The sequence below is a fragment of the Pteronotus mesoamericanus genome, unplaced genomic scaffold (assembly GCF_021234165.1).
Source record: "Pteronotus mesoamericanus isolate MK-2021 breed Mesoamerican mustached bat unplaced genomic scaffold, CSHL_Meso_final scaffold_827, whole genome shotgun sequence".
Classification (NCBI taxonomy): domain Eukaryota; kingdom Metazoa; phylum Chordata; class Mammalia; order Chiroptera; family Mormoopidae; genus Pteronotus; species Pteronotus mesoamericanus.
This window is the reverse complement of record NW_026555327.1, coordinates 724,137-745,305: the sequence shown is the minus strand read 5'-3', so window position 1 is coordinate 745,305 and position 21,169 is coordinate 724,137. Positions and strand designations below refer to the sequence as shown.

Here is a 21,169-nt window from a genome sequence, read left to right as displayed (position 1 = left end):
CTTAGACCCAGGGACTGGATAGTCTGGGTTCAAATCCTGGCTCTCCCATTTCCTGGCTGAGTGCCTTCCTCACTGAAGAAAATGAAAACCCTGTTTTTTCACTTGTCAAATGGGAATAATTACAGTCTCCATTTTGTCAAACTATTGTGAGTGCAAAAGTGAATTCACATGTGTAAAGCTCTCAGAATGTTCCAGGCACAGAGCAAGCACTCAGTTCAAATCAGCATCTCTTTATTCATTTATTCATTTAGCACTTTATATGTACACTGTTCTATGTGATGGGGAAGACCTTGTGGCCGTTAATATCCAACAGGATAGGGAGGGACCGTGAACAGTAACAGCGGTGTGCCAGATGATGGGGTGTCAGGGGAAACGGTAAAGGTGGGTAAAGGTGCGGGATGCAGTTTTTAAGAGGGTGGTCACGGTAGGCTTCGTTGGGTAGGTAACACTTGAGCAATTGAGCAGACTACTGAGAAACTGACACATATTACTACCATCCGGTGGCACTGATAGAAATTTGGACTTCACCTGTGGCAAGCCTCACTTGTCCCCATTAATTAGCTGAGATCCAAAACTTGGCAGAGGGACCAGGACTCTTGGGTTCCCCCTAGTTCCTGTATCAGAGATCTTCGTGAAGATCCTGACATGCAGAACCCGTCCACCTCTCTACCCCCACCGGGAGAAGGGGCTTTCTCCCAGCTTATCTGCCAGATCATGGGGAAAGTATGAAGGAACATATTTAGAGTCATCTCGAAGATGGTCAGATGGTGAGGAGATAATGTTTACTGCTGAGGAAAGAGACTGCAGCAGATAAAACCAAAGATCCCCAGCTTAAGAGTATACTTGAGTGAGAAATGAACTTCTGAAGTACAATTGGTAAGGGGTGGGATGAGGTGGAAGTGCAGGTGGTACGACTATGGCTCTGCTCCATGCAGTCACTCAGCAATGCAGGCTGTTGGGGGTGCCACCTTCTCCAGCATGTGGTTTCCAGGGTTGCCCTAGGAGTCTGCATCCAGCAAGCAGGCTGGGGAAAGGAGAAGTGCAAAGGTGTTTATGGGCTAGGCCAGAAAGTGAGATCTCATTTCCACCGACATTCCATTGGCCAGAATTAGTCATGTGACCCCACCTAGCTGCAAAGGAGGCTGGGAAATGTAGTTTCTGACTTGACATCCCTATCTCAGCCACCCTATGGAAGGAGAGTGTGAGTCTTTATTGGGAATATTGGTACCGTATTTGTACTGGGGATTCAGTCCACTTTTCACCCCATCCCCAAACCCTACCTCATAAGTGCAGGCACTATTCAATGTGCTTTACACATTTCAACCCATACCATGCAACAGCCCTCTTTAGTGGGCACTATTATTAGTCATACTTTACAGCTGATAAAACTGAAGCCAAAACTGAAGAGTTGTTAAATAACTTGCCCAGAGTCACACAGCTAGGAAGTAGCAGAGTTAGAACTAGAATCCAGGAGGTCTGGCTGCAGAGCATCAAGCTTAGCATAAATTATTATAGTCAGAAGGAGACAGAGGGGCCCAAAAGTTGGCATCATCCACTTTTTGGTCACTAAGGAGCTGACCACTTGTAAGAGTAAAAGAGCTCACCCCAGAGCGGCCCTGGCCCGTCGGGCCCACGTCCCTATTGGCCAGGGTTAGGTCGGCGTCCTGGCCCCCGAACTGCATCCCCAGCTTCTGCGCAGTAGATCCCAGATCTCTCCACCCCTGATCACGACAGTCAAAACACGTGTCCAGGTATTTCCAAATGATCCCTGGGGGACGAAATTGCCCTTGGTTAGAACCACTGTTCTAGATTGTTCAATATCGTCCTATAATATAGTGCAAGTCCAAGGCAGAATGACTTTGAAATCGCCAGCCTTGCAAAGAAAAAAAAAATGCTGGGTTTCATACAGACTTGTGAGCAGGATGGTGGCAAACTGCTGAAACCACACCCTGAGACATTGACAGACAGGCCCGGACAGTGTTCATCTATTTAAATTTTGACAAGGACAATGAAACCACTAGCTCTTTAAAAGAGAATGGCTTGACTACCAAAGGGTCAAAACCAGGGTCATTGGTAAAACACCCTGTGAATTTGAAAATAAAGATGATCCTCTTGAAAATTCATGATGCAGAAGTCAGAAGTGAATTGTGGGATGTTACGTGCTATCGGGCAGTTTTGCGGGGAAATTGCACGCACACCCCCGCGCACACCCCAGCTTGAGTATGTGCGCCAGGCACCCTGCATCCTGTCTGCTCAGTGAGGGCCACCTCCCCAGCCGGTCTGATCACTTCCCTTAGGGTGACCTTAGGGGTGAGGCAGGAATTCTCGGATTGTTTTTTTCTAATGAATATTATAATCGCTGCCTTCTAGTGGGTGCTGTTCTTCATCTTTACTGCACTGTGAGTAGGTTCTTTTACTACCTGCATTTCACAGATAAGGACACTGAGGCTCAGAAAGATGGACTAACTGTCCCAGGCTACGCAGAGCCAAGATTCAAACCAGCCTGGCTCTGAGTGCCATGTTTTTAGCCAGTAGGCTCCGTGGATGCCCTGATTCTGAGGTACCCCCACTTCCCAGAACCTTCTACTCTCCTCTTGGTCCTCTCCCACTGACCAGAGGCAATCAGCTCTCACTCCTCCGTTAGCGATGAAACAAGATGTATGAATTCAAAGCAGGAGGCTTTGTGAGGGAAACAAGGCAGAAGGATGAGGATTTGAGGCTATTTTTGGCTTGGTGAGGAAACTGCTGTTGCCAAAGGAATCAAGAGGTTGTTGAAGCTTGTGTAGGACATGGGGCGCCTGTGGGTCCGTGCATAAACGAGAAATAGAGAGCTATGCTCCCTAGAGGGGTTTGGCTCGTTGGCCTTGGGTCAGGAATTTGGGGACTTTTCCTGTGTCTCAGAAAAAGGATAAAGTGTCTCAGGTTTATTTTGATGCTGCTCTCCCAAGCCCTGCTCCTCTTTTCTGCTTTTTTTTTTTTTTTCCTCTTCTCATTTTTGAATCCAGACTTCTGCTGACTCATCTCTCCGAGCAAAGAAGGAGGGAGGAAGTCAGAGTTGTTCATTGACCATTTTCTTTCTTCAGTGACTCAGCTGTGATTCACATTTTAATTAATGGAGGAGAAAGACCTGATCAGTCCTCAGGCATGTGTCCAACCACCCATACCTCCAGGCTGGCGATAATAATAAACCCCCCAAACGTGGGATGCCCCAAATTAAACTATGGCGTGTTTCCTGTGTTAGACCTGAGGACTCACCAGGCTGAGTTACGGGTTCCCCGTGGGACCCTGACCCAGAGGCAGCCGGCCTGAGCCCCGCAGCAGGGGGGCTCGCTCTGCAGTCAGACCGAGGTCAGGGTGAGAGACACGGTCCTGAGCTCTCCTGGGACAGCCGGAGCATCACGGGAACGGAAGAGCGGTTTCTGAGTTGGTCTTTGGCCATCGTCCCAGGCTCGAGCCTTGTCTCTCTTCTCCCCCTACACCTTGGGGCCTGAGATTTGTCAGAGCCGATTGCAGGGGCCGTTTCTGAGCTTTCGGTTTCCCCAGAGAATAAGAAAAGTTCAGCCCATCATGGCCGCTGCTTCCTGAGGACTCAGTCTGCGTCAGGCAGTGTGCTCAGCGCTTTTCATGAATGGCCACATTCAATCCTCCCGCTGTCCACTGAGAGGAAAAGCTTTTCTCTAATTCTCCATCGTCCCTGGGAGGAAACTGAGGTTGGGAGCTTGCCCGACATAGACAATTAGTGAATAATTTGGCAGGATATAAACCCAGCCCCTTCCCTCCTGAGAGCCAGAGTTCACATCTGCTACACTTTTCTGCCTTTCACCCAGCTGGAAGGAAAAGCAGAAGCTGACGGCTCATTCACCAGATACTTTCTGATTGAGGCCAGCCATGTACCAGGCTCTGTTCTAGGCACGGAGGGTCCAGCAGTGAACCAGAGACAGGCCCATGGCCTCGTGGAGCTGAGATTTTAGCTGCACAAGTGTATTGGTCACTGTGTATGAGATAAGCATAGTCACTATAAGTAATATATTAGATACTGCTTGCTGCTGTAACACAGAACCACTAACGTATATAAGGGCCCAAATACAATAGAGGTTGAGTTCTTGCATACATAAAGCCCTTAATGGGTATTCTGGAATAGTGGATGGCTCCCCTCCAAGCAGGGAGGCAGGGTCCCCGTCTCCTACTAGATTGTGGTTGCTTTCCTTAGCCAGTGGCTTTCAAGGTTCCTGTGCTCCTTGGTATGAAGCCATGGGGAGGGGAGCACCTGGGAAAGGGTTCTGGGCCCAGCGTGGAAGTAGTCCACCTCCCTTGCACCTTGCCCTGGCCTTCCCTTGGCCAGAACTTGGTCACATGGCCACGCGTACCTGCAAGAATGGGAAATGTGGCCTAGCTGAGTGCCCAGGAAGAAGAGACAGAAAGCAGTTCAGCCATGGGTCCTCACTGAGAATCAAGTGCCACATCTTGGTCTGTGTCGCCCCCTTACAAGTCTCATCTTAGGACAGCTTTAGGAGACACCCCTGACCATTTCTACCCTCCTCCTCTGTTTCTTGGAGCTCCTGCTCTAATACAATGGGAGGAGGCGAGAACCAGGCAGAATGTTTTTTCCCCGATTTGAAGTCTTATTGGGAAAAGGCAGCAGAGTATCCCTGCCTTTAGAGGTGAGGGATCCTAGAGTCAAATTCTGCTTCTCCAGAGACTTTCATCGCAGAAACTGGGGGGTTTAGAAACCCTCAGATGGGCAGACTTCATGGATGATCTGTTCATCCTACCTTTTTTCTAGTCAAAGTCCCTACAGGAAATACAATTTACCCACCAGATGGTTTCAAATAAAGAGCAAGTCATGAAGAAATTCCTTAAAGAGATGGGGGCAAGTCAAGAAACTTGCTAAGGGATATTGAGATCCCAAAGGGAAGCCATTGCTATCCGTACACTCCTGGAACCCAGCAGAGGCAGAGCCAGGCAGGAAGGCCTGGGTTAGAACCAGGGACAGAGCTCGGAAAGCAAGACTCCGTCTCTCTCCCTCATCTCCTGCCAGCGCCTCCCAGTGGTCACATCCAACCAGGAACCAGAGCAAAGCACTCTGGGAGGTGTAGTCCACAGGGATTGATCTGGCTGGGCACAGGCAAGATGGAGAAAGGACCTGGGGAACAAATGGAGAGTAACCAGCATGCACCAACGGCATGCCTTGATTATGTAACCCACTCTATGATGCTAGCCACATGGCTATTTAAATATAAATGTAAATCCATTAAAATTAAATCAAACAAAAAATGCAATTGTTCAGCCACATTTTAAGTGCTCGCTAGCCATGTGTGGCTGGTGGCTGCCATATTGCAAGCTCAGAATAAAATGTTTCCACCATGGCAGAAAGCTCTCTGGGCTGGCGCAGAAGCAGTTTTGAAGACAGAGCTGAGGATCTGTAGGGAGCAGGTTCTCTGGATAAAGGAGCAGAGGAGGTTGAGTGAGCAGCTTCACTGGGATGGAGGCTTGGCTTCAGGGGCAGAGTAGAGGCAGAAGGCTTCAGTTCAAGGTCAGCTCTGAAACTAACTCTCTGTGATCTCAATCAAGACACTTGGCCTCTTAGAACCTCAGTTTTGCTCATCGGCACCGTGGGTATCAGCCCTACCTCCTGTGGTGATAGTGCCCACGAACAAGGCTATGGAAAAGTAAGACTGTATAAAGTGTTTGTTGTTACCATGTCGGGAAATGCTCGTTGAGGCCAAAATGGCACAAGAAAACCAGTGGGTAGGCTTCCTTCATCTCCTGCATGGAGGAGTCTCGTTAGCTGGACCTTCAGTACCCCTCAATGTTTTGTAAGTGTAAGCCTTGACAGTTGCTTTCTTTTTTTGTAATGCAAGTGCCTAAGTTAAGCTTGGATTGCCAAGACGTACCATTTCAAAGACAGCCATCTCAATACCCACACTGCCTGCCACAGGGTTGGATAAAGAGCCAGGTGGCCTTCTCCCTCTGACCTCCTTCGTTTTAGAGATCTTGGTTGATTTCAAAAACTGACCACTGTTTTTTCTTGTTTGTTTCTCTTTCTAGTACTTTAAATTCCCACTCTTGCCCTGGCTGGTGTGGCTCAGTGGGTTGAGCACTGACCTGTGACCCAGAAGGTCACTGGTTCAATTCCCAGTCAGGGCACATGCAGTGTTTCTCTCCCTCTCTATCTCCCTCCCTTCCCCACTCTCTAAAAATAATCTTTTAAAAGAAATTCCCACTCTTATGTTTTAAGTTCATCCATAAAGAGTGAGCCCTCGAAACCCGAAGGCCCCACTCTCGACCCCAGTAAAAGCAAAAGCCTTGGCCGGTGTGTTCTCTTTCCCCTCGCTGTGGCTGTGTGGCCCCAGATGCGCTGTGTAATTTTCAGGTCATGTGCATAAAAAGACTTTATTTTTCAAAGTTCCCTGATGATTACTGTTAAAGGGGGTCTTGCAGTCATAAAGATACCACAAGGACTGGCCCAGCCACAGTATTGGTCATTGATAGGCGGAGACCGACACAAAACCCGCGTCTTCATCTTTAGTCAGTGCCTTTATTAAATTCACCCCACATCTGCTTCCAACCTTCTCTCCCTCCTGGGGATCTTGCCAACTTTTTCTTAAGACATTGGTGGTCATGTTTATGAACTCCCCTTCCTTTGAATTTCCTCAGTTTCAATTTCATCATCTCCCTTTTCTTTTTCTTTTTTCCTCTGTCTCAAAGAAATCCATGAACCTTCACTTTTCCAAGCCTGGAAAATATTGCAGAGCAATTAGAAACGAATGGGACATGAGGTCAAAACGCAGCTCGGCTGTGGACCAGCTGTGTGAGCTTGGAGCAGTGGCTCCACCCCTCTGGTCTGGGAGGAGAGGGAGTGACAGGCCCTACCTCCCAGGATCGTCTCGGGGACCGAATGAGACGATCGCACTGCCTGGCCCACAGCGAGCCCCAAAAAGCGTTAGCTTCTTTCTAAATCTGTCTAATTTTATACTGATGTGTAACATACATACAGAAAAGCACACACATGTGGGGACAATTTGAGTAAATTTCAAAAACTGAACGCATTAATGTCACCAGCACCCAAATCCAGAAACACAGTATCCCCAGCCTCCAGAAACCCTCTCCTTCCCGCCAGTCACCATAACCCCAGCCGTAGATTAGCCTCGCGTGTTGATACGTGAGATCCTACTGCGTGCTCTGCCTGGCCTCTTCCGCGTGGCTTAGTGTCTGTGAGCTCCACCCTGGTTGTTGCTGTGGCTGTAGGTGATTCACCGTCATGGCCGTGGGCACTGTTATCCATGGCACAGGTGGCGGGCATTTGGGTCATCTCCACTTTGGAGCTCTTACAGAGAAAGCTGCTGTCCCCACCCTTCTACTTGTTTTTTGGTGGTTCCTGCTCACATTTCTCTGGGAGGAATCAGTTTCACTTTGGTAGAAACTGCGTAAGAATTTCCCGTTGGTTGGACCAGTCTAACTGCCATCAACTGTGGGCTGGTGAGAGTTTAGTTATATTTTGCTTCAGGAGTGTTTCTCCCTCCCATAGGAGGTGCCCAGTCAGTGTCTGAGAATTCCATTGAAAACATGGTCGTCCGTTTCCTCAAGAGTTTCACTCCATCAAACACCCGGAAGGGACCCACGGGCCCTGCTTTTTCGCTGTGCTCTTTGCTGGCAAATTTGGATGACTCTTCTTTGTTGGGAAGATGCTGTGCTCCACCCCGCTCGAATCACCACGTCATCTTTCCCCCCTCCTCTCTTCCTCGTCTCTCAAGGAGGTTTTCCTTCCACTGCCCCCTTGAGCAGTATCGGCAGGGTAGCGCGCTCTCTCAGGAGGCCCTAGACCTGCTAATCTCCAGATCTGCAAGTCCGCTCTCAAATGCTGCCTCCTTATTGCCCAGCTGTATTCAACCCGTCTTTTCTAGAATCACTTACCTGGCACTTTCTGGGGTTTTGCATTTGGTCCTGTTCCTTTTATTTAAGAAAACATCACACTCGAAGAGAGCTTCATGAGTCACCCAAAATAGAAATGTCCTTTTGTGCAGTGGAAAGTGTCCTTTTGTGCAACCCTCTACTTTAAAAGTCAAGTAAGAGGAAGCGCTGCTCAGTGCAAAGGTCCAGTGCGAGGTGAGAACTTCACATGAAGGGAGGAGAATATCTGTGCAGCCCGTGGAAGACGAGGACTTCGTAAGTAGAACTTGAAAAGTACAAACTCTAAAGCAAAAAAAAAACAACCCTTGAGTACATGGTAACTAAAATACTCAGTTCAAATAAAGACATAATTGGGCAGACAGGAACCAGATCCTGGTCTTTCCGTTTCCTATGAATCCTTGGGCAAATTACTCAACCTCTTTGTGCCTCAGTTTCCTCATCAATAAAATGGAGAGAATATAATCTACTTATCTGTTGTCAGGAGTTTAAAATGAACTAATATTTATAAATCGTTTAAAATGGCACCTGGTACCTGGTAAGAACTAAAGTAGTGCTGGTAAATAGCGCATAGAGGGGTAAAAGAAAAACTAGTCAGGGATTAATAACTAACTGCTGTCAGCACGGTAGCCCTTAGCCACATGTGACTAATTTAAGTATAAATGAATTAAAAGTAAATACCGTTTAAAACTCAGTTCCTCACTCACACTAGCCGCATTTCAGTCACTCAATAGCCACGTGTGACCAGTGGCTACCATATTGGGCAGCACTGATCAAGACTACATGAGGGAATGTCTGGGAGTCAACAAGAATAACAGCAACCCCAATAGGAAAACAGGCAAAATATGGGATTGGGCAGATGGGGAAAGAGATCTCCGAAAAGCTAATCAGTATGACATGGTACTCAAAATCATTTATAATCAGAAAGAAAAAAATTAAAATAGTGAGTATTTCTGGATGCCTCTTATAGTGGGAAAAAATTGGAAAAATGGGTAAGATGCCTTAGTCAGGTGGGAACGTAGGGGCAGACGTAGCTCTGGCCTCGCTCAAGGGCCTGTGGCCTGGGCAGCCGCTCCGAAGGCTCCGCGGCCGTGCCGAGTGAGGTTAGGCCCAGACCCACCAGCAGTCATGCCATCAGTCGCCCCTCCTGGGGAGGTTTTCACTGGGTCTCTAAGCGGAGGGTACAGAGATGTCCACTCCAGCCCCGTCTGTGGAGGAGGAGCTGGTGGCCGTCTGGGGCCCCTGCCTGGGGGAGGGGACGTGGGATGTGGCAGATGTGCCTATGGATCCCCGGGCCCAGGGACTGCCCCAGGCTGCACGTCCAACAGGCCATCCTGGACGGGGCTTCAAAACGGAGTTCTGGCCCTGGCTGGTGTGGCTCAGTGGATTGAGTACTGGCCTGCAAACCAAAGGGCTGCTGGTTCGATTCCCAGTCAGGGCACATGCCTGGGCTGCGGGCCAGGTCCCGGGTAGGGGTTGCATGGGAGGCAACCACACATTGATGTTTCTCTTCCTCTCTTTCTCCCTCCCTTCCCATCTTTAGAAATAAATTTTTTAAAAAACAAAACAAAACAAAAAAACATAGTTCTGGGTGAAAACAGAAAACAACAGAATATGCCTAACTTTGTGCCACATATGTAAATTAAAAATATACACACTCAAAACAAAGCACATGTTTTATCAGAACACATTCCAATAAGACCAGAGTAAACATTCTATTGGTTGGCTCTTATGGGGGAAGAATGAAGTAGAGTCTGAGGATAGAAGGGAATGCACGAACGATCAATCAAGACAGGGGCGTTGCACAGACCAAACGTGAAAATATGCCATGAACTGAGGAAAGCAATTAACTTGATTCTCTGCATTTGAGGGTTTCAAAAGAATTTAGAAATGGTTTTCCCAAGAGGAGCTATAAGCCAGGTGATTTCAGAATGAACTTGAGGAGGATCGGCACAGTCTGTGAATGGCAAGAATACAGGCTGCATGGGAAGCAGTTATGCTCCCAAGCACCCGTCTCAGGAAGATCTGACCTGTATCTCCAAGGGCAGGTGCTGCTTCTAACCTAAGGTCAGGGAGTCCGTGGCAGCCCCCATCCTGCCCGCCGCTGCCCAGCCATGCTAGCATCTTCTCACTCTCCTGGCCTCTGTCCCCCGCTTCTCAGCTGGTAACCTTAGTCTTTACCATGACATCTCTCCAGCCCCAGGGCTTTTGCACATGTTCCCCTCCTCCCCACCCCCGCCGCTGCCGCCCGGCACATGGTAGTTGTTCCTCTGCAAATATTTACTGACGTCCGGACTTCCAGAGAGCAGAGAAAATAGAGCTCCTCCCACACTCATGTTAGTGGGGACACGAGACTGGCTGACGTCCCAGGAAGGAGTTCGTGGAGCGGTGACGTTACCCAAGGGGCAGCACAGTGGCACTGGCAAAGGCAGACCCAGGACCCAGGCAGCCCATGTTAGCTGTGTGATGCGGGCCAACCCCTCTGGGGCTCCATTTTCCTGTCAGTGAAACGAGGGAAGAACACTTACCTGGTAAAGATACTGGAGCTTAAAATGGGATCTCTGTATGTAAAGCAAACAGCCTGACAAAGAATAAACTCAATGGCGTTGCCTTTATCAGTTAGTTCTGCTATAACTTAGCTGCAAGGAACAAAATAAAATAAAAAGGCTGATGAAAGCAAGCGTTTGTATAGGCCTTAGTAAATTCCAAGCGCAAGTGTAAGCTTATCACATAAATTCCCACACCTATAAGGGAAGTACAATACTATTATCGTCTCCGCCTTACAGCTCAGGAAACTGAGGCACAGAGGGGTTGTGTGATTTGCCCAAGGCCACACAGTTCGTGACTGAAGGAACTGGGATTTGACTCAGGCTGCCTGGCTCCTAACCGCTAGGAAGGATGTTTGTTTTCCAGGTTACAAGAAGTCAGGAGCCAGGGCGGTTGGTTCCACAGGTGAGCAACGTCTCCAAGGAATCTTGTCCATCTTTCCAGTCTGCCATCTTTAGTGGAAAGATTGTCTGGTGACTTTTACCACTCAGGGTCCCAGGGTATCTGCCCAGCCATCCCATGTAGACACAAGAAGAGGAGGGACTGTCTTCTGCCATGTGACCAGAGCTCCCACTGCAAAGAATCCTGGGTAAAAGAGACTATTGGGCAGCTGCTTCTTTGATGGAAGACAGGCTCCATCTAGCAAGGGAAGGGGTGGTGATGGCTGGGCGGGTGGACAACCAGCAGTGTCTTCCATGATTCTTTTCCTAGTTTGAGGCAAGTCCTGTCTCCTACCCACCCTTCCATTTCTTCTAAAATCCACTCTGTTAGTTATCCCTGTGCTAACCTACATTTCACTCCAGTATTTCTTCATGTATTTTTTTCAACAAACATACTGTATACCAGGGAGACTTGTAGGTACTGGGGGTACCTAGACAGATGAACAAAACCATTGAAAATTCCCGGTCTAGTAGGGTGGACATGCTAGAGCAGCACCATCCAATGGAGCTTTCCACGATGACAGAAATGTTCTATGCACTCAGCCGTCCACCTGTGGCTGTGGAACACTTGAAATGAGACTCATGCAACTGACTGTCTCATTTAAGTTAAATTAAGTATATATTTAAATAGCTATGTGTAAGTGCAGCTGATACAACTGAGAAACTGAATGTCTAATTTAATTTAAATTAAATTAAGTGCACATATTAAATAGCTATGTGTCGTGTGGTTGCCGTATTGGGCAGGGCAGCTCCAGACACCGAGAGACACATCACTGACTTCTCTCTCGACATATAAACATACTCCTCTCCCACCCGGAAAGTCCTTCTTCCCATACCCAGGCCCTCGTTTCCATTTCTTCTCCTCTTGTTCTCTCCAGCCATCAGCCTTGGTGAGACTCTCCTGTGTCCTGGTGCCTCGCATAATGGATGCTCTCCATCCGTTGCCTCATAATCGTCTCTGTGCTGCCCTGGAGACCAATGACCTCACTTCTCTCAAAACACTTTTGAACTTGATCCCCAGGGATGACACTCTCCACCAGGTCCCCTCCCACCTCTTTGATGTCTCCCTCTTTGTCATTATCACTTCCCTCTTTGTATTTTTTAAAATGTTGCTTTTCCCCCAACATTCCGTTGTGGCCTTGGCTTTTTTCACTTTACCTGTCTACCCTGGGATACCTCGTCTACCATAACCCTGTCCTACGCCACGCCTCACTCATTTACTGGCTGTTTAGTGTGTACCTGCTTGGTCATGACAAGTGTTTCAGGTACTTTAAAAAATTTTTTAAAGGTCTCGGTGCTCATGGAGCTGACATTCTAGAAGAGAAGGTGAATAATAAGCACAACTTCATGAACAACATAATTCCAGAGGGTGAAGGGTCTCTTTGGCCGTAAGAACCAGGGAAATCCTCTCTAGAGGACAGAAGGTGAGCTCCCGCCTGCAGGATTTGAAGAGAGCCATCCAGGCAAAAAGGGAGAGAGAGCTGAGGGGATGGGCAAGCACTTGAAGTAGAAGAAATAGCCAGTGTATGATTCCCAAGGTAGGAAAAAGCTTTTCCTGTTGGCAGAACAGAAAGTCAGAGTGGCCACCGCCTGCGGGAGCCAAGTCACGCACAGCCGTGTGGTCACAGTAGACTTTGGATTTTACCCTGAGCCTGATGGGAGCCAGGGATAGGTTTTAACGAAGGAGTTACAGAAAACTGGCATCTCAAACTCAGTGTGTCCACAGCCCAGCCCTTGACCTTCCTCCAGACTTGTCCCTTCCTCTGTCTTCCCATCTCAATTGACAGCAGCGCCTTCCTTCACAGAGACCAGGCCCAAACCCTGCAGTCGCCCTGAATTCTTCTCTCTCCTGCCCCGCGCTCACTCCGTCCATCGAAAGCCCTGGTGGCTGCCATGTTGCTCTCCATAGTACTTCGTACCACCTGACCTACCATATGTTTTCCCATTGTCACTTTGTTCACGGCAGCGTCCTCAGGCCCTACCTGAGTACCCAGCCCCTCGTCGGTGCTACTCAACCCTTGTTGAGTAAATGAATGACTGTCGCTCGGTGGTTCTGTCGGAACCAGGAAGCCGTTCTTCCCTTCTCTGTCGTCCCCGCCATCGCCCTCGCCCCACCCAAGGAGCCACGCGAGGTGGGGAGCCGGGCTCTGGGGGGCTGGTGTCCTAGGTTCACGTTCTTACTCGGCGGCATACGTCTCCGTGCGTTTGCAACGTCTCTGGGCTTTAGTGTCCTCCTCTGTAAAATGGGACTCATCCTGCTAACTGCTAAATACTGGGATGCAGGAAGGACTTGACGAGCCCAGGCAAGCTCCCTGGTGCACAGCAATCAATGGCAGCTAAATATAAATCAGGGCCTCCTTTGTACTCCCACTGCCTTTGTCCTACTTCCAGCCCTCCTGACGCCGGCCTGCTCTGCGGCTCCCTCCGAGCTCTGCCTCCATCACCACCAATCTGTCCTTTCAGCTGTCAGGCTTGTCTTCCGAACGCCAACCCCAATCACATCCCTCCCCTGCTCCGCAACCTTACATGACTCCCACTGTCCACACGGCAAGACCCACCTCCTCAGCCTCCCGTTCCAGCCTCCGCCGTGCAGCCCGCTCGATTTCTTATGCACCACATATCCTGACTGAAGCCTCCTGCCTCCGAGGGCGCTCTGGGCCAGACAAGCCCCCTCCGCTGCTCGTTTTCTTTCCAGTTCCTTCTCCCCTTTCCAGGGAGGAGATCAGGAGATAGTACATATTGGGTGCTGGCTGGGAAGGCAGTGGGCAGGAGGGAAGTAGGAGTCTCTGCCGTCCCGAGGCTTAGGCAAGTCTGGGCAAAGGCCGCGCCATGAGAAAACACAGGGCTAGGGTTTAATCCCAGGTCTGAGATTTTGTGCAGTTTGGTGCCATGCTGCCTCCTCAGACTTGGACTTCGCAATGCTGCTGTCCCCAGCCCTCCCACCTGTATTCATTTCCTCCTCATTGCAGCCTCCTCCAGCTCTGGGACCAGAGGGCCTGCACTTGCATCTTTCCTCCACCTACTTTCGCGATCGTCTGAGGGCAGGGTGGAGTTCATCTCAGTGTTGTCACTGCGTCTAGCACAGCCTGGTCTGGACCCATTATCACTCTCCGAGAACAACGCAGTCGCTTCCTCCCCAGTCTCCAGCTTCTGACCTTGTCCCCAGAGGGATCTAATTTTAATATAAGTCATATCATGCCCGTCGTCTGCTCAGGACCCTCCCTAGCTCCCGTCTCACTCAGAGAAAAAGCCAGAGTCCTCCCCGTGGCGTGCAAAGTCTCATGGCCTCCCAGTGTCACTTGGCTTGCTAGGCTCTAGCCAAGCTGGCCTGCACGCTGTTCCTCAAAGACACCAGGCATAGTTCTGCCTCAGGGCCTTTGCACTGGCTACCCCTTCACCTAGAGTTTCCTCTGACATGTTCACGTGGCTCACCCCCTGTCTGTCTCCACATCCTCAGTGTCTCTCTCCCTGGACCTGCACTGGCCGGTCCCTTTGCCGCTGGTCTTACGCCGTCATTAAGCATCTCCGTTGAGACGTAAGTGGAGAATATGCGCCAGATTTCAAAGTCTTAATCCAAAGAAAATAATGTATAAAATGTCTCATTAATAAATCATTTACATTGATTGCCTGTTGAAATGATCACACTTTGGATAGACTGGGTTAAAGAAACTATGTTATTAAAATTAATTTCACCTGTTTCTTTTTACTCTTTTAACGTGGCTGCTAGAAAATTATAAATTGAACATGCAGCCCTGATTAAAGTTCCGCTGGGCAGTGCTGGTCCGAGCGTTCTTATCTCTGAACCCCTTCCCTGCCAGACGGTCAAGAGCGGCTGCCTTCACCCGCTGATGTTAACGTCATCGCTGCCCTCCTCCCGCTCCGTGTCACTGGTGTTTCCATTCCCCAGTCCCCACGTTGCTTTTCTCCCTCGTGCCCACCCCCCTGCATTCAGCATAGTTATTGGGCTTATTTTCAGTCTCCCCCTGGACAGGGGTTCCTGTGGCTCGCGTCTCCGGGACCTGGGCAGCCTCCACACACTGTAGGTGCTCGGTTAATGTTTGTGAAGGGAATAAATGAACCCTCGGATGATGCCTGTTTGCTACGCACATCCTAACCAGCCATCCGCCGGGAAGGAAAGAAGGGAGATGTATAAATAGGATGGTGACTTACAAAATGGAGTTGGAGGAACCCAGAGGAATGTGAGAAAGTTGGTGGAGGAATAGAAAAATAGAGTAAATCGAAGTAGGAGCTCTTTAGGGTCGGGCGGCATGACTCCATCCTGTTCTCCAGCTTCACGGCACCTCCCAAATCCCTGCCGTGGCACCTTCGCATCCCTCGAATTTGCCAAGCTCCTTCCCGCCCGCACTGTCTGTCTCAGCCATTCCCAGCCTGGAAAGTTCTTCCCCCACTGACCAGATTCCTCCTCCTCATCCATGAGACCTCAGCGTGAGACCGGTCCTCCCTGGGTCCCAGACTAGTTGACAGGACCTGCTGTGTACCGTCGGAGCTGTTGTCTTCCACCCTCTCTAAGGATGCGTTCATGCCTGTGATGGATTCATTCATTGTGTGCATTTTTTTGTTAAGCAGTTTCCTTCTGCATCAGCTCCATGGGCCAGGGGGAGTCTCATGTGTTGCTCTGCCTGGCACATGGGACATACCCAGATGCACACTTGTCAATGGTGGAAAAATAGGTCAGTGCAACCTAAATTGCCCATCTCTGCTCTAGGAGTAGTCTTGAAAAGAGTTGGAAACAACCCCTGTCTTAGTTTGGGGTGCCCCAGCATACACCCTGCCACAAGGATTCAGGTGCAAGTAGTTCATCTGGGAGGTGACCCCAGGAAAGGTCTCTGCGGGGAGGGGAAGGGCAGCAAGAAAGGATGATCGGCTGAGCAGGCGGTTTCGGTGGGCGGCTGGGATCAGTCCCTCTGGGAACACATCTGAGAGCAACCTGGAATGAGGGGCGAGGGGGCTTGGGAACTGACCCACCCAGTCCCAGCAGTCTTTGGCTGTGGGCTGCTCCCACAGGGGACTGTCTCGATTTTGGAGGAAGCCCTCAGACAAAGAGATGCAGATACTTGTCACAGACCAGTGTGGTAAGGTCCAGACCTCTGGACAAGACTGACGACACCATCGAGATACTTGCGTGGCCGCCCTCCACTGGTGTGCAGCACCCCTGTCCATTGTCTACGGCCGTGAGGACAAGTTCATGTGTTGAGTGGCTCCATGGTAGCTCATTCTGCATTACTTGCCTCTGGAATGGACTCATTCGGGAAACACATCAGGGAGTTTCCCCACGGTGCCTTAGGAGGAGGGGCTGTGGGAGCCCTTGCCTCACCAGTAACACTTAACAAATGAGGTCTTAGTTGCGGTCCTTGCAGGTGTGGGGGTGGAGTTCTACAGAAGGCTCATCTCACCTGCATTTGCAAGAGTGGTTCAGGGTCCATGCGAACTGGTCCACACCATCAGGGCCACACTGATGGTTCTTGTTGGCTTGTTTCTTTTCCCGTTCATTGATGAGCAGCTAAGCACACTTCCTGCGTGCCAGGCTGTGTGCCAGCTGCTTCACAAATACCAGTTCATTTAATCCTCACAGCTCTTTGAGCTGTATACTGTTGTTTGAAGTGTAGTGTTGAGGTGTATTATACTCTGGGGTACTGCTGTTATCCCATTATACAAAAGGGGAAACTGAGGCATGGAACAGGGAAGTGACTTGCCCAAGGTTTCCCAGCTGGGAAGTGGCAGAACTGGGGTATGAACCCATGTGGTCTGGGCTATCACACTGAGCTACTTTCCTGCCAGTTGGTAAAGAACCCCAAGTCCCGAAGGGCCTCCCACTCTCCCCCACAATCCATTCTGGTTGTGGTTGTGGAATGTATTGAACATCACCCCGACCGTGTGCCCTGGAGGATCTTCCATTCCTCCCAATCCAACATTTATTTTCATCAACCATCCACCTGCTTGGGATCGTTGTAAATCCCCTCTTACCCCATAAAGCAGGTAACGTTAACACTGTTTTACAGGTGACGAAACAGTCCCAGCAATGTAACGTTCCCTACCCGTGGTCACCCAGCCAATAAAAGACAATATCAAACTCCAAGCACCCCGCCCATCTGTCCGACCCTGACCCTGAAACCCACCCTCTGTTTTCCATTCTGGTTTCTTTCTTCCAGCATCTTGGCAACAGTTGGGACAGAGTTTGACCTTCGGACGCTGAGGGCAGTTCGAGTGCTGCGACCGCTCAAGCTGGTGTCTGGAATCCCAAGTGCGTGAGTTTCCAACCTGGCAAGAGGTCTGCTCGGGGCCCTGGTGTCTTCAGTTTCCCCTCTGCCAAGCCTCTCAGGAGGGGCCCCGAGTGCTGCCCTAGCCTATATCAAGGCAGGCTCCACTTCGGGGAAGCTCCCCGGGGGACCCTCCGGAACCTGGCTTCGGGTCTGGGTGAGCTCCTGAAGGCGAGCCGGGAAGCTTATCCGTGACCACAGCCCCCGTTTACTGAGCGCCGAGTGTCTCTCAGGAGCCATGCGAAGCACTGCCCATCCCCTCAGTCAGGACTCACAGGCAACCCTATGACGCTGCTAGTGCTGAAATCTCCATTTTATAGGTGGGGAAACGGAGGCTTAGAGCAGCTGAATCATTTGATCAGGGTGCCAGGGCTGAGATGTGGCAGAACTAGGAGTTAGCAAGTGTGCCCCCAAGCCTGGGCAGTAACACTGGTGTCGATAACTGTTACCATTGGTTGAGTGCCTGTGTAGTACCAGACACTGCCGAAGTAGTTTTGTGTGCATTATCTTAGTTCATTCTTGTAATCCCCCAGTGAACCCATTTTACAGATGAAAAGGCTGCGGCTCAGAAAGGCCGAACTGCTCACCTGAGTGCTTACAGCTTTTCAGTGACAAGCTCCAAAGTCCGTGCTCATTCCACGTGGCTTCCTCGTTCTGCAGGGATGCTTCTGCTCCAGCCTTTGGGGGCGGCTGCTATGCTCAGGGTCAGGATCAGGTCCAGCTGCAAAAACAAAACAAAGCACAGAGCTGGCCTTTTTCTATCCGGCCTTTTTCTATCCTACTGTATTGGATAGAAAATATGATGACGATGATGACGACGACGATGATGATGATGATTATGGTGTGCCAGGCAGTATTCTAAGTATTTGCCATTTTTAAACTCATTTATCCTCATAACAAGCCTGTGAGGCGCATTCTGTTTTCATCACCACTTTGCATATCATTGGCTTCAGACTTCAGGTTCATTGCTATCCAGATTTAAAGAGCAGGATTTTCCAGAAGACCACCACCAGGGTCCTTTTGTAGAAAGAAGGCGCTTCTACTCAGGTGTCTATAAGATTCCAGCAGGAGGCTGCATCATTTTAAATGAAACGCCATCCTTGAGTGCCAGCCTGTGAACCAAAGGGTTGCCGGTTCGATTCCCAGTCAGGCTTCATGCCTGGGTTGCAGACCAGATCCCCAATAGGGGGCACTCGAGAGGCAAGCACACTTTGATGTTTCTCTCCTTCTCTTCCCCTCTTCCCCTCACTCTAAAAATAAATAAATAAAATCTTTAAAAAAGTAAATTAAGGGCGATCCCAAAGCTAATCCTAGTAAGAGTCTGTTTAATGACCACCTCCCACACGTCAGGTACTCTGCTAGGTATGAACTCTCATTTAATTGTGAGAAGAAGGTACCATTGCAACCCTCATTTACAGTTGAAGAAACCAAGGTTCAGAATGGCTGCTTGACTTGTCCAAGGTCACATTGCTAGTAAGCAGATGACTAGGTCTGTCTGGCCCCTTAGAAGCAGACTTAAATAGGTGTTCAAATGCACCTCCTTCAGTGTTGGGGGGTGGGAGCGGGGGTCAGGAGGGAAAGAATGAGAGAATGGAGTGTGAGTAGCACCAGAGCCATTCTCCAGCCTGAGTCAAGGAGGCTGGCCTTTAGTACTTCTCTGGTTAATTATTGGGGGTGAGAGATGGGGCAGCTCCTGATAACCAAGGGCAACCCAATGGAGAAGAGAGGAGCTGGGAGCCATTAGCAGCCAATGCTCACAGCAGCCGGAGGGCAGATACACCCACAGTGAAGGAGTCTGGCTTAGGCACCAATAACATCCGGTGTCCGGATCCTTCACCACTCTGCGACCCTATCTCCATCAGCATTGCCTTCCATGTTGGACCCCTTGGTCCATGTGGACGGTTTCCCTCTCCTGCTAGGGTCTCCACCTGTCAGGAGGCGCCAAGCAGAGTTCTAATCAGAAGCAAGCCCCAAGTTATATGTTGGAACCCTAATTTTAACCATAGACTTTCCTAATATATAGCACCGTGGTAACAAACGTAGGCTCTGACGTCTCTCAGAGCTAGATTTGAATCCCGGCTCTGTTATTTCCCTTGTCCTTGAGCAAATCATGACATCTCTCTGCGCCTTGCTTCCCACCTCTGCAAGATGAGGATCAGGTTACATGTGCGCCCACCTCATGGTGGGGTTGTGCTAGAAGCCAATGAAATTATGTCTGGTTTTCCTGGATTGGAACGGGGATTTTGACTGCTTGCCCGTGCAGAGTTGCAACTTGCCTACATGGTGCCTTTGCACAAATTAGCAAAAGGCGCCCTGCTCTGGGTGAGAGCCAGCCAGCACCCAGGACCACGGTTCAGAAAGCAATGGATTTCCACTCCTTTTAGCCCAGATGTTCATCAAATGACACAACATATGTCAAATGCTTTAAAAAATATTTTGAAATAGAAGTGCTCTTACCAATGAAGAGAGGCTGTTCCTGTCACAATGGCCAGCCTCTGTGTGTCCTTCCTCCGCCTTCCTGCACCACTGCCCCATCCCCCGCCTCCGGGTGCTCCGGGTTCGCTCAGGAGGCGTGGGGGGGGCAGGGTTTGGGGGTGACCGCTCACGGCCGTGGGGCCCCTCTCTTTGTCTCCCCAGGTTTACAAGTCGTCCTGAAGTCGATCATGAAGGCGATGATCCCCCTGCTGCAGATTGGCCTCCTCCTGTTTTTTGCAATCCTTATTTTTGCAATCATAGGGTTAGAATTTTATATGGGAAAATTTCATACCACCTGCTTTGAAGAGGGGACAGGTACGTCCGAACATCCTAATGTGTGTTTTTTTTTTCCCCAACCTTGCTCCCACTTATTTTCCTGCCTTGGGGACAAACTCCTGGAAGGGCGCAGTGGGCTTACTTCTCCTGGAAGCTTCCAAATGCACTGCAGGCGAGCCTGGGCGTAGCAGCACCCAAGGTCCTGTTGCTAGGGCCTTGTGTTGGGGTCCCCCGGGAGCTGTCCCAGGCCTAGGTGATTTATTTGGGAAGAGGTACCAGGAAGTGCCATCGGAGGTGTGAGGAGGTCATACGGGGAAGTGAAGGCTTCTCATAGAGGGAAGGCTTCTCAAGCAGATTACCCCTGCGGGCAGCCGGGGCTCGGTCCCATTGGGCACCTCAGGAAGACAGCACAGGACGCACACCCCAGCGCCAGGCCCCCTGAGGGGCGAGGGAGCGGGGTAGTTATTCACTGACCGCTGTCCGTCACTGATGAGGAGGGCTCCTGGGGGGGCGTGACAGGTGTTTTGAGGCGGGGGTGGGCAGAGCAAGTGACGGCAGGACATGGACAGGGAGTCCGGTGCCTCTGCCTGGTCACTTTGCAGCGGCCGCAGCCATGCTGGGTTCTAAAGCCAGAAGAGGAGGGGGCCCCCTGGCCAGGAAGGAGGGGGTTTAATTGCTTTTGTGGGTGGTGACCTAAAGAAAAGGACAGTGGGTGATAGCTTCTCCCGGTCTCGCCCAGAAAGTGCCCAAAGACACTCCAGCTGGGGGTCCTGGCACCCACCAGGCAGAACTCAGTGCAGGCAAGGTCCTGGTCCCTCTCCTCTGCACACTGTGCCGGTGCCAGTCCCCTAGTAGCTGGCCCAAGACGTGTGGGTGGGGGGCAGGCAGGAGGCCCTTCGCCCCGGCGCTCAGCTCTGAGTCAGCGGCGTGGCAGACGGCGTCCCCCACATTCCACACACTCACTGGCCGGTGGCTTCCAGATACATTTTCAGTTAAATCCCCTGCTCTCCAAGCTCTTTCGCTCTCTGTAGCCCAAGAACCAAGTGGAATCGAATAAGGAGGGAAGCCTGTGCTTCCGTTGTTGGCACCACGGGCCGTCTCACGCAGGCAGGCTGAATGGCAGCGCTGGTCACGGTCAAGGGCGCTGGGAACTGAAGGCTGGGCAAGAGGGCCCACGTGGGAGAGGAAGGAGGTTTTAGGCGTGTCTTGTTGAGAAGAGATTCTGTCCCGGAGCGGCTTCCCACC

At 50.4% G+C, this 21,169-nt stretch overlaps 1 protein-coding gene across 4 annotated transcripts in view; it reads left to right on the top strand.

The window, feature by feature from the left end:
• The window catches only part of CACNA1A (calcium voltage-gated channel subunit alpha1 A), a 204,933-nt gene that overhangs the window by 74,878 nt on the left and 108,886 nt on the right, over window positions 1–21,169 (top strand). For all 4 annotated transcript variants that reach the window (XM_054563540.1, XM_054563537.1, XM_054563538.1 and 1 more), the window contains exons 4-5: window positions 17,066–17,157; window positions 19,811–19,963. In XM_054563540.1, coding sequence (XP_054419515.1) covers window positions 17,066–17,157; window positions 19,811–19,963 — 245 coding nt within the window. The remainder of the gene's footprint in view (window positions 1–17,065; window positions 17,158–19,810; window positions 19,964–21,169) is intronic.